At 42.2% G+C, this 13453-nt stretch overlaps 1 protein-coding gene across 1 annotated transcript; it reads left to right on the forward strand.

Annotated features, from left to right (window-relative positions):
- Positions 1–296: 296 nt before the first annotated feature.
- On the forward strand, positions 297–1826 carry LOC141111010 (uncharacterized). The gene has a single exon (XM_073602947.1). It carries the CDS (start codon positions 297–299, stop codon positions 1794–1796), a length of 1500 nt encoding a protein of 499 aa, XP_073459048.1. The 3' UTR covers positions 1797–1826.
- Positions 1827–13453: the final 11627 nt, after the last annotated feature.

Raw genomic sequence — 13453 nt, forward strand, 5'->3', positions numbered from 1 at the left:
CTGTCGGATTTCTTTGTCATCTGTGGACTTTGGACTTTGTTCTGTGTTGGAAGTCAATAAAGTGCATCTCTCTGGAAGAATTGGGTTGCTGCGGAAGAGTACTTACATCATCATCATTTTATAATAATACCTAAATATTAATTATATACTAAATCACTACACTGGTGCCGTGACCCGGATGTGACTCTAGTGACAGAAGACCGTGAGGTTCTAGGAAACCTAACAATTGGTAAGTGTGCCTTGTTCATTATTTTTTTTTTTCTTAAATAGTTTTTTTTGTCATTATATTCTTCACAATGGCTTTGGCTGTGTCTGGCGGTGACAATAGCACTAAGGGAGAGGATGTGAATATATGGCTGCTAAATTATATAAAAAGTCATGGGGGGCCTTATGAGATTCCCCAAGAATATAGACAGTCATGGGATTTAATGAAATGCTTTTTATCCAATAATGTCTTTGATAAGAAAACTAAAGAAAAGAAACGTAAGGGTATCATTATTCAGGGACTACTATCTTGTTGTACAGAATTAATAGAGGAGATTAAGGAAAAAAAGCAGAAAATTCTAGAACAGACTCAGAGATATGAGGAAATGGAGAAAGGGTTGAATGAGAGGATATCAGATCTCAGGTTGCACGCTATCACTACTGGGGAGGCATTGATTGAAAAGGCAAAATTATGTGATGATTTAAGTCGGGTAAATGAGGAATTGTCAGTAAAAATACAAATTGTTGAGAAACAGTTGGAGGAGTGTAAACATGCTGCTAACATTGCTTTTGATAAATTGGCAGAAAAATCAAGTTACATGCATCAAAATGATACCTCTAAAGTAAAGCCTGATGCCAAAGATTATAAGCCAATATATCCCTGGGATGAGTTACATGCAGCCCCATGCATACCAGCAGCTCCTACCACTACAACAACTGTATTGAACACTGACGATTCAAGTGAAATTAAATTGATTACAAAACAACTAAAGCCTCAGGAGATGGAAGCTATTATAAGGGAGATAGGTCAGGTACCCCGCTATGATGTAAACAGGTTCATGAAATGGTTCTGTGATTTACAGAGAGTCAGAGACACATACAACTTGAATGTGGAGGACCTAACTAGAATTTTGCAGAAAAGTGTAGGTAACGGATTGTGGGCACGGATTTTGCAAAATTGTGGCCAGCGTCATAAAACTAAGGATGTTTTAAAGGAACTATTGAAAGCATTGTATGGTGTGACGACAAATGTGTGCTTGTCAGGAAAAATTAGGCAAATGAAGGATGAATGCCCATATGAACTTGCAGATAGAATTAGCATTGTGATGGGATATGTGATGACTGGGAATCCCGGTTTTGAGCGTGGTGGTTTGGTTCATAGGGCAATGTTATTAGAAGCATTGGATGGTGATGTCAGGGAAGGCATTTTATCTGTTACACCTGATCCTAGCGATTATAGTGATATTTTGTTAAGAGCGGATAATGGGTGGAGGAGAAAGTGCAGAGAGGACAGTCTTGCGGTTGATGCAGCTAGAACTTTTAGAGTCGAGGGTCAGCAAAATAGAGATGATTCAGGACCCTGGAGAGGAAGATCTTATAACACTTCAGGTAGTTATAGGAGGCCAGAACCCAGAGGAAAGCCTAGTAAACAGCCTTGGGTGCCGTTTAGTGAAATAAGAAGTGAGAGAGATCGTTTGCAAGAGGAGCTATATAAGATACAGGAAGAAATGAAAAAAATAAAAGCAGGAGGGGTCAAAGTAGCAACAGTAGAAAAGGAAAGTGCTGTGTCTCCCTCTACCAGTCGTTGTTAGGGGTTCCGAGCCCCCCACGCCCCTTCCTGCCGATTCTTAACTGATTTAACATTAGACTCCTGGGGGCGGCCCACTGTTGATGTAACATTAGGGGGAACTCGTGTAAATGCGCTGTTAGATAGTGGGGCAGCTATTAGTTTTAGTAAATCAGTTGTCCCTGGAAATGAGAAAATTAAAATAACAGGTGTCACTGGACATTCCATTGAAGCTCCTTTTGTGCGTGGTGTTGAGATGCAAATAGGGGGAGAGAAGTGGAAGTGTGATGTTGTTTGTCAAAATCAGGACATAATTGGTGCTGATGTCTGTGTACAGCAGGGTCTGGTAGTTGATCTTGCAAACATGAAGTTGTGGATGATGCCTGAAAATGACGGATTGGGTCATGTGTGGCATCCTCCCATGGAATTGGTAACAGCAGCAGTAAAGCCCGTCGGTGTGTTACATGGAGATTGGGACCCCTGTTGGGATAGTCTAATGGGTGAATTTGAAGACATAATGGCTAAACATAAACAAGATTGTGGTAGGATGAATACAATGATTTTATTGGAAGGATTTGATCCGGCACCTCTCAAGCAATACCCAGTTCCAAAAGAGGCCATTAAACCTATAACAGAAGCTATAAAACAATTGGAGGTTTCCTTGAACGGACTCAAAATTTAGTATATAGCGATGTTTCATATTTATCATTACCATTATTGTTGAATTTTACATCATTTAACATTCCAGAGAGTTGCCCAAAATCAATGGGATTATGGTTTAAAACGGTTTTTCAAACACATGTAAACTTATTTTGGGATGCTACACAAGGGCTTAATTTTAAGAAAGTTTCAAAGAGGGATCTGGGTACTGATATCATATCAGGCCTCAGTTTGGGTAGTTCGATTTGGAATAGGGTTGATATAGAGAGTTTAAATATAAGAGAACAGAATTTTGTGGGTGGATTACAGCAGATACTGCTTAAAGGGGGAAGAGTGGATTTAAACACTCTAGCTGAAATGAAAATAGATATTCAGAACATTCACACCATTGCTGCAGATTTGCAGAACATTCAAATGTCGGTGAGTGCACTGAATAAAACTCTTCAAACCAATAATGTATCCAAGTCTATAGTCTGTGGTATTATAGGAAACTTGCTGAGTGAACACCTGAGCCTAGGGCTTCAGGAAATCAAACAAGGAGAATGGCCAAGGATAATGAACTCAACTTTATTATTCAATCTTATCAAAGACAGTGGTGTTACTTGTAGGAACTTTGCCCTTGCTAATGTAAGGAGCCTAGATACTCTTTGTAATAGAGATCGCATCGGAAAGCAGGAAATACCTCTGACTGTCGACATCCCTACATGGTCAACAATACCCTTACCCGTTTACAAGATGATCGTTCTTGGTGAGGTGGAGGTGAGAAATGGCACTAATATACTGAAACAACTACTACCAGAAAGCAAACTCGTCGTCAAGGACAACCAAGTGTGGAAAACCATGGACCCCAACTGCTGTACCAGGCGTGCCCAGACCTGGCTTTGTTCCTGTTCTTTTGAGCGATTGGAGCACATAGAGGGCTGTGCTGCTGCACACTCTGGAAACTGCCTGGTTCGATTGCAGAAATTTGAACCAGCCTGGAAGAGAATAATTCATGGAGAAGGCCCAAGGGTCTGTGCATTGGGGGTTCCCTCATTCACTTGGCAGAAACAAGTTCAGTGCCGGACCCCTATCACAGGATGGTGTGTGAATCTCACCGATGGACTGCTAACAATTGGAGAGGAAGACATTCGAGCCAATATCCAGATGAATCAAGTATCTATGGACATTGAGCAAACTGATCTTGGCAATTGGGACTCTATGATTTCTCCTTTATTTAAGAAAATACCACCACTTACAGTTGAATTGGATACATTATTTAAGAGGGATAGTAGGAAAATTATAGAATTACAAGAACTGGTAAAGGAAAACCTCATTAGTTCTAATAAAATTGCTAAAGAATTTCAGGAGCCTTGGTGGAGCATACCCAATAACACTTTTACTCACCCGCTATTGAGAACTCTGTCCATAATTTTTGTGTTTATTCAATTTATATTAATATGTTTTTTGTTTGGTTTATATTGTTGTGGTAGAAGACAACTAAGAACAATCCAGAGGAAGAAGGAAAGCATAGAGATGGCTTCAATCTTAAGAGCCAGGGATGTCTGAGCAGTTTGGTTGTGAATCGATTCTGATTTGAACCGATCCAAGTGGGGGTATATGTTGTAATATGTTGGCCAATTTATAATGTATAATATTGGCCAATGTATAATATTGTATTGGAGTATGGGTTGAGCAGAAATTGCCCAAGCCAACTCAATTTTAAAATAACAGTTGAAGATCCTTTGATGTGCAAGTCTCATGCAAGTCTACCCAGGGGTGTGAGGTATGGGCTGTTAACCTAATTGAACATTTCAAAGGGTACATTGTTTAAAGGACCATAGAAGAAATATTTATTGATGGTAATTAGACCTGAGGGGGTAACAATGGGATCAGGGAGTGTTTTGGGTTGGCCTAGCGGAGGCTCCCTCCTGTGGGGCTAATATATCAGGGGGGCTTGTTGATATGCAGGAATGTAGGTATTCCAAGGGCTCAAAAGGGTGTTCTGTTTATCTAATTAATATATCTAAAGGGGACTTGTTGATGTTGATATGCGGGAGTGCAAATTGGGGTGGTTTATGGTTCACGGCTGTTCACGGCTGGGGGTTGTTGTCTGTTTGAAAGACTAAAGCTAAATTGAAAGGCCAATCAAATTGCTCAGCCATTCAATGCCTGGTGAATATAACACGGCATTCAGTATATAGGTTTAGTAAGTGAGGCTTGTATGTGTATGAGTGGGGCTTGTCTGAGCATGGCTGGGAACGCACAGGCCTAGGAGATGGGTTTCTGAATTATATTTCCTCTGTCGGATTTCTTTGTCATCTGTGGACTTTGGACTTTGTTCTGTGTTGGAAGTCAATAAAGTGCATCTCTCTGGAAGAATTGGGTTGCTGCGGAAGAGTACTTACATCATCATCATTTTATAATAATACCTAAATATTAATTATATACTAAATCACTACACTAAATATCTCATGCAAGTTCATTCTGTGAATGAAGCCCAGTGTTCTTTGGAAGTGACAAAGGCCCAGAATACAAATTGGATCAAAAGTTGTCTACAGCAAATCAGTTACATGAGGTTATTTTGCTCAAAAATACCTAAAACTGAACTTAGGCAGATATAAAAGACACTAAAAAAAGGATTGAACACAAACAATATTATAGGATTTAGCAGAAATTTGTTTACATTTTTGTGGGGAATGAGTAAGAGTAATATGTACTACTTATTCTTTCACATGGGGGGTATCTGGGAGCCCCCTTATTGTTAAAGGGGGCTTCCAGATTCCAATAAGCCCCCACTCACAAACCCCCACAACCTGGACCAGGGTTGTGAGAAAGAGGTCCTTGTCCTCTTCAACATTTGGACAAGGTGCTTTTGTTTTCCCTCCTGGAATAGTACCCTCCATGTTGAGAGCATGTGGCTTGGTATGGGTCAGCGGGAGGGATCCGCGGGTATGGGTCAGCAGGACCCTCCCCCTTTACCTCCCCCTTGGTATGGGTCAGCGGGACCCTCCCCCTTTTCGTTCATGCCAGGCGTGCATTTTCGTAAAAGGGTCTGACGTAGATTTTTTGGGGAGGAGACCCCTTACTTTTTGTTTTATGCATGGGGGTCCCTTTTAAAATTCATACCAGAATTGGTGTCTGGTATAACATTAAGGGAGAAACCCCATGCCATTTTAGATTTTTTTTTGTCTGTAGGGGTCCCCTATTAACATCTATACCATAGTCTCATGAAGGGTACCTCCACTTTTGTGGGAAAAGATAAAAAAAAATACTGCATATACAATTGCAACACAAGTCATATTGTGATTGAATGTTATTAAATATAACCTTTCCTTTTCAATCTGCATCTCTGTAATTTTCTGTAAAATGCAATGCAATATGGCTACCTGGAGGTGTTCTATACACAGGTGGTGTATAGAACACCCCCCTGAGGTGGCATTTCCTGCTTGTGTGATTGGCTCACTGATTTTCCTAGAAGTCTGCACTAAGATATAATTTTTATTTTAATCATCCCCTGCAACAAAAATGGCATTTTTGGTGAAATACCCCCTAAGGCAGGAGGCATTTAATCACCACTGGGTTTTTTATTTTTTGCGCTATGGACGTCCTCCCAGAATCTTGCTCCCGTGCACACCCGGGAATGCCTATGACGGATCACGGTGACAGCGGCCATTTACCACGTGATCGCTTCGTGAAATGATGGAGCGATCACTTGTAAACAAACCGGCGTCACATCCGGTTCCTCTCTCCCCTCCCCGTACCTATTAGTACAGTGCGAGGGAAGAGGGAAGAGATTGGGTGCAGCAGGCACTGTGGGCTGGATGTGTATTGCCCACAGCGCTCATATGTGCCCATTTCAGCCATCCATCCCATCCATGCTCAGAAATACTCTCCCATCCATGCTCAGAAATACTCTCCCATCCATGCTCAGAAATACTCATCCATCCATCCCATCCTTACTCAGAAATACTCATCCTTCCATCCATCCCATCCATGCTCAGAAATACTCATCCATCCATCCCATTCATGCTCAGAAATACTCATCCATCCATCTCATCCATGCTCAGAAATACTCATCCATCCATCCCATCCATGCTCAGAAATACTCACCCATCCATCCCATCCATGCTCAAAAAAAACTCATCCATCCATCCATGCCATCCATATTCATCCATGCTCAGAAATACTCATCCATCCATCCATGCTCAGCAATACTCATCCATCTATCCTCAGCCATCCATACTCATCCATGCTCAGCCATCCATACTCAGCAATACTCATCCATCCATCCATGCACAGCCATCCATACTCAGCAATACTCATCCATGCTCAGCAATACTCATCCATCCATCCATGCTCAGCCATCCATACTCAGCAATACTCATCCATACTCAGCAATACTCATCCATCTATCCATGCTCAGCCACCTATACTCAGCCATACTCAGCAACTCAGCAATACTCATCCATCCTCAGCCATAGCCACCCAGCCATACTCAGCCATACCCAACTCAGCCATACCCACCCAGCCATACTCAGCCATACCCAGCCATCCCATCCATACCCAACCATACCCAGACAATTTTCAGTGATTTGCACCATAGCTTGTGGACTCTAACTTTCACACAGACCAAATAATATACACTGATTTGGATTATTTTTAGCAAGGATATGTAGCAGTATAAAATTTGGCCAAAATTTATGAAGAAAAATTCTTAATTTGCAAAATTTTTTAACAGAAACAAAGAACAATTTATTTTTTTTACAGAATTTTCGGTCTTTTTTCATTTATAGCGCAAAAAATAAAAAACCCAGTGGTGATTAAATGCCACCAAAAGAAAGCTCTATTTGTGTGAAAAAAAGGACAAACATTTCATATGGGTACAGTGTTGCATGACTGAGTAATTGTCATTCAAAGTCTGAGAGCACCGAAAACTGAAAATTGGTCTGGTTAGGAAGGGGGTTTAAGTGCCCAGTTGTCAAGTGGTTAAAGTGTTACTAAACCCACAACAGTAAAATCAGTCTGTATATGCAGTAAAGTATGTTTGTTATACTCACTGTGGAACCTAGGGGATTAACCCTCTGCAGTGTTTAAAAAGGTTGTTTGATCCTAGTTTCTCTGATCCTCCCCTCCTTCCACTGTCCCCTGATAATTTCCTGATACCACAGAGCCTATGGAGTCAGGCTGCACATGCTCAGTTTAGTGTGTACTGCTAGAGAGGATTTTTTTTCTTGGGAGAGAGCACGTGATCAGCACAGGGCCAATCAGCACTATCCAGACAGAGAGTCATGGCTCTTGCAGTCTCATAGGATAGTCGGAAAGCTCCTCCTACAAGCTTTAACCAGTGCTTGGCTGGACACTGATAGAAGTCAACTGCTCTAACTGTTGATGAGAAAAGGTATTTAGCAGTTTATATTTACTAAAATAATTGCATTTTCATGCTCTGTGTACTGTGGGAGACCAGAATTATGAGAATGCAGGGTCCTGGGTTTAGTAACACTTTAAAGACATTGCATTCAAATCAGCTGAGTCAGCTGGTTTAAAGCTTTGCATTGTGAGAAAATGCAGTAAAGTATAACCCTACTGTAACATTGTAAAACAGAAAACAGCCAAATTATGTAACAACAATCAGTCTATTGGCCATTTGTTTCTTTTATTACAATAAATATTGTTTCAATTTACTTATTGGATTATTTCTATTAATATATTTGTCTTAAATATATCTTGCTAATTTATCCATTTCAACTTGCGATTTTTGACAGACATCACAAAAGTCTTATAAAATGTTACTTTACAGCATAGAATTATTGTCCAGGGCTACTAAAAGTAATGTACTTTTTGAATGAAATAAAATGTGTACAAGCAGAATGTTATTGTTAATTTAATCTCTAGCAAATGCCATACAGCCTATTTTATTGTACGTGTTGCTAAATTTAGGGGTTTATAAAGTTAAACCTTTGATGGAGGCCACAAGAGGCTAGAATAACAGGGAAAAGCATTTCAACCATCTCCATTTACACCAGTAAAAAGGCACTCACTACTGTCCCTGAGGACTTCGTTGTCAGTACATTAAAATGTAATTGGCTTTCCAAGGACAAGACCATGCTATATGCATGCTTCTACAAAATGTTTAATATGTCCTTGTGGATAGCACTAGTCAATCTCCCTTTCTCAATCATTGTGTCCACAGCTGTTTAACTCCTTATATTTTGTTGTTAAATTGAGTGAGTAACATCTGATTTTATTGCAACATTCTGAAACTGTATCCACTAACAATGTGCATTCACCCCGATATATCTGTCTAGAGCCTGCAGCAATAAAACTTTTAAAGCAGAACTCTGGGCAAACAGTTTCTAATCATTTCTGTTGTGGGGGGAAAAACATAGTTATGACTAATGGTGTAAATCTCACCATCAGGATTGCTGCCCATTCTTGTGTACACTTTTATTCAGTTGGAAAACATAGCTCGCACTGGTTCACAGAACATAAGGTGTTCAGTGAATGGGCAAGGGGAGAGGGGGGCAGCCTCAAGTCTCATAGCTACAGAGGGCTAAAAGTTTAACTTGAGCTATACTATCTAGCTGAATGAAATTGTACATTTTCAAGAAAGGGCACTGATCTTGATTGCTGTATACATATCATTAACAGTACTTTTTTTTTCACAACAGTAATACGTTTTGTGCTTGGATTTATGTTTTAAAGGATATGTTCACTTTTGTAAAAAAAATAATAAATGCACATCTTTTTGCAGGTGAAAAATGTGCATTAATATTTTTTTTTTAATAGGAGCCTGCAAAGCATTGCACATCAGCAGATCGTGGGTGCAATACAGGACTTCTGCAGACTGTGTAAGCTGTCTGCTCATTCCTCCTATGAGCAGGTAATTACATACTGACAGGAAGTATCAATGAACTACCTAGAGTGCTCAACATTACCCTGCTAGTTCATTGAGAATTACAAGCCAACAGCCGCAAAAGATGTCGGTATTTGTAGTTCTCACATTTACTGAACTCTGTGAATGAGCGACGCGCGGCCAGATGGGCGGAGTCCCGCACATTTGCTGTCACATCGGGGGATCAGGTGCTCGTACAACAATAGCGTGTTGTTGCTAAATTTTGCAAAACATACCCTGAACATAACTTGGCTAGAAATATGTAAGGGTGTATAACAGTATGCAGAGGGTAAGTTCGGAATTTTCATTAAGACTGTGGTCCTAAATGTGCAATGTCTTCATTGATGTACACTGTACATCATCAGGTCATGACATGACACTGTTCTCCCTTATGAGCTTCTACATATCTACAGTCTTTTACTTTTGCCAAAGATCATAAAAATACATTTTTTCAAAATACTAATTTTCTTGTCAGTTTTTTTCATTGACAGATTTCCCCACTGATCTCTATTGCTTTTAAAACCAAATCCTACTTTCATGTGGGATTGTTTTTGTTTTTTTAAATAACCTGCAGAGGTTTTCTGCTTATGGTTTTTAATTTGATGCATAAACCATCGGACCTCAAACTCTCTCTTTTTCTTCTTTAGTATAGCTCAGCTTGTTTTTAACGGATGAAAGCAATGTTTTGTTGATCCATTTTATTCAAATTGCTTTAGGTTTAGTTTATATAGTGAGATTTAAACAATTATTTATTAATAAATCCTTAATGTAAGGTAGCTTTCGTGTCTCAATGTGTGTTCAATGCATCAATGCAAGAAACCCAGTACGAGCACTTGTTAACAACATCACTTGATGGTCCCCTCCAAAATCTATACTAGACCCTTATCCGAGCAAGTAGCCCAGCAGGTCAGGAAAGGGGGGGACAAGCAAGCACCCCCCCCCTCCGGAACCATACCAGGCTACATGCCCTCAACATGGAGGGGTGGGTGCTTCGGGGCGGGGGGGCAGAGCCCAAAGCATTTGGGGCCAAAGCATTTTGTCCACATGTTGATGGGGACAAGAGCCTCATCCCCACAACCGTGGCTGGTGGTTGTAAGGGTGTGCAAGCGGAGGGGGCTTATTGGAATCTGGAAGCCCCTTTAACAAGGAGGCCCCCAGATCCCGCCCCCTCACATGTGAATGAGTATTGGGTAAGATGCATTGGTCCATGACGTCACAAGAGGGCGGAGCCACCTGGTGTCATAGCCCAGTGGCCCCGCCCCTTACCTATATAAGAATTGTGCAACGGCTTAGCCTGCAGTAGACAGTCAGCCTTCATGTTGGCGGGAGCGTCTTTCTTTTTTATTTTTCGTGTGTGGCGAGATTGACATTGGATTTACACCGGGGGATGTAATTTTTTTATTTTTAACTTCTTGCCTCTCGCCCACCGTCAAATGATGGCGGGGTGGTGCGGCTTTCAGTCTGGGTGGACGTCATATGATGGCGCCCAGAAAGATCGCTCTCACACGCCCCCGGGAGCATACAATGCAGCGATCACGGCCGCACTGTGTTGCTAGGACACAACGTGACCCCGATCTCTGTAAAGAGCCACTGTAGTGGTTCTTTAACCATGTGATCAGCTGTGTCCAATCACAGCCGGTCACATGTAAACACGGAGATGTGAGTGAGGAGAGAGCCGATCAGTGGCATCTCCTCACAGAGGACATCTAGGCATGTAATCAGGGGACTGATAATCAGTCCCCTGATTACAATAAAGCACCCACAGTGCCAGAAGTGAGTGCCCACCAGTGCCAGCAGTGAGTGCCCACCAGTACCAGTAGTGAGTTCCCACCAGTGCCAGCAAACAGTGCCCACAAGTGCCAGCGATCAGTACCCATTAGTGATGCCAGTCAGTGCTAGCTATCACTGCTGCTCATCAATACCCATCACTTTTGCCCATCAATGCCCATCAGTGCCCATCAGTGCCACCCATCAGTACCACATATCCATGCCGCCTATCTGTGCCCACCAGTGCAGACCTATCTGTGCCCATCTGTGCCACCCACCAGTGCCCACTAGTGCCACCCATCAGTGTCCACCAGTGCCGCTTATCAGTGCTCATCAGTGCCACCTATCAGTGCCCATTAGTGCGGCATATTCGTGCCTCCTCATCAGTGCCACCTAATCTGTGCCCATAAGTGCCCCCTCATCAGTGCCCATAAGTGCCACCTCATCAGTGCCTGTCAGTGCAGCCTATCAGTGCCCATCAGTGCCGCCTCATCAGTGCCCATCAGTTAGGAAGAAAAATTACTTATTTACAAAATTTGCTGACAGAAACTAAGAAAAACTTTTCATTTTTTTCAAAATTTTCAGTCTTTTTTTTTTTTAGGAAAAGATAAAAAACCCAGAAATGATTAAATACCACCAAAAGAAAGCTCTATTTGTGTGAAGAAAATGATAAAAATTTCACATGGTTACAGTGTAGCATGACCACGCACTTGTCATTCAAAGTGTGACAGCGCTGAAAGCTGAAAAATGGTCTGGGCAGGAAGGGGGTAAGTGCCCTGTATTGAAGTAGTTAATAAAGGAATTGTCAAAAACTGTGTGTTTTTTATTACTTTTTGGCACTTTTTTGGTGATTGGGTAGGGGTATGTATGGGGCTATGTACCACATGAAGGGGGGGATACGGCCACGGTCATGGGGATGAGTTCCTTTTCTCCATCAACCCCATGGAGACAAGGTGCTTTGGGGTGGGGGGCAGAGCTTGCTTGTCCCCCCCTTTCCTGACCTGCCAGGCTGCATACCCGAATAAGGGTCTGGTATGGATTTTGGGGAGGACCCCATGCCTTTTTTTATTTTGGCATGGGGTTCCCCTTAAAATTCATACCAGATCCAAAGGGCCTGATATAGACTGGGGGCGGGACCCCACGGTGTTTTATTAATTTTTTTTACCAGCAATTTTTTTTTTTTTTACTCAGCTGTCATCGGGGAAGCCCATTGACAGCTGATGACTCATCAGTTGTTAAGGACGCCATGGCTTCCTTCCCAATCCCGCTTCTTAACAACCAGCTTATACTGCGCCCTGATTGGGCAAACCTTTGCCCAATCAGGGCACAAAATGCACTGTGCAGCATGCAGTGCATTGCAAGGAATTTGGTGGGGTGAACACCCACCGAACACCATGCAAATTCGGGTGTTCCTCAAACGGGGCAAACAGCCAACATTGGCCCGAACTGAAGCTCAAGCCAAACTGTTTGCCCAACTCTAGCTAAAACCTTGGAGTGGTAGACTCACTTGCTGGCATTTTATATGCATTACTTAATAGCTAGGGATGAGCCGATGAGCCGAACACCCCCCTGTTCGGTTCGCACCAGAACATGCGAACAGGAAAAAAGTTCGTTCGAACACGCGAACACCGTTAAAGTCTATGGGACACGAACATGATTAATCAAAAGTGCTAATTTTAAAGGCTTATATGCAAGTTATTGTCATAAAAAGTGTTTGGGGACCTGGGTCCTGCCCCAGGGGACATGGATCAATACAAAAAAAGTTTTAAAAACGGACGTTTTTCCAGGAGCAGTGATTTTTCAATAAAAGTGTAATATCCCTTTAAATTTCATAGCTGGGGGGTGTCTATAGTATGCCTGTAAAGGGGCGCATGTTTCCCGTGTTTAGAACAGTCTGACAGCAAAATGACATTTCGCAGGAAAAAACCCATATAAAAAATTTACCCCTACCATTTCACTAAAAATGACAAGAGACAGTTTTTGACAATTCCTTTATTTAAATGCTTCTTCTTCCTTCATCTTCTTCTTCTGGTTCTTCTGGTTCTTCCTCCGGCGTTCTCATCCAGCATCTCCTCTGTGGCGTCTTCTATCTTCTTCTCCTCTGGCCGCTCCGCACCCATGGCATGGGGGAGGCTCCCGCTCTTCTCTTCATCTTCTTCTTCATGTTCTTCTCTTCTTCCTTCTTCTCTTCTTCTCTTCTTCTCTTCTTCGTTTTCTTCTCCGGGCCGATCCGCATCCATGCTGGCATGGAGGGAGGCTCCCGCTGTGTGACGGCGTCTCCTCGTCTGATGGTTCTTAAATAACGGGGGGTGGGGCCACCCAGTGACCCCACCCCCCTCTGACGCACGGTGACTTGACGGGACTTCCCTGTGAATGCCACA

This window comes from Aquarana catesbeiana, linkage group LG01, assembly GCF_042186555.1.
Source record: "Aquarana catesbeiana isolate 2022-GZ linkage group LG01, ASM4218655v1, whole genome shotgun sequence".
Classification (NCBI taxonomy): Eukaryota; Metazoa; Chordata; class Amphibia; order Anura; family Ranidae; genus Aquarana; species Aquarana catesbeiana.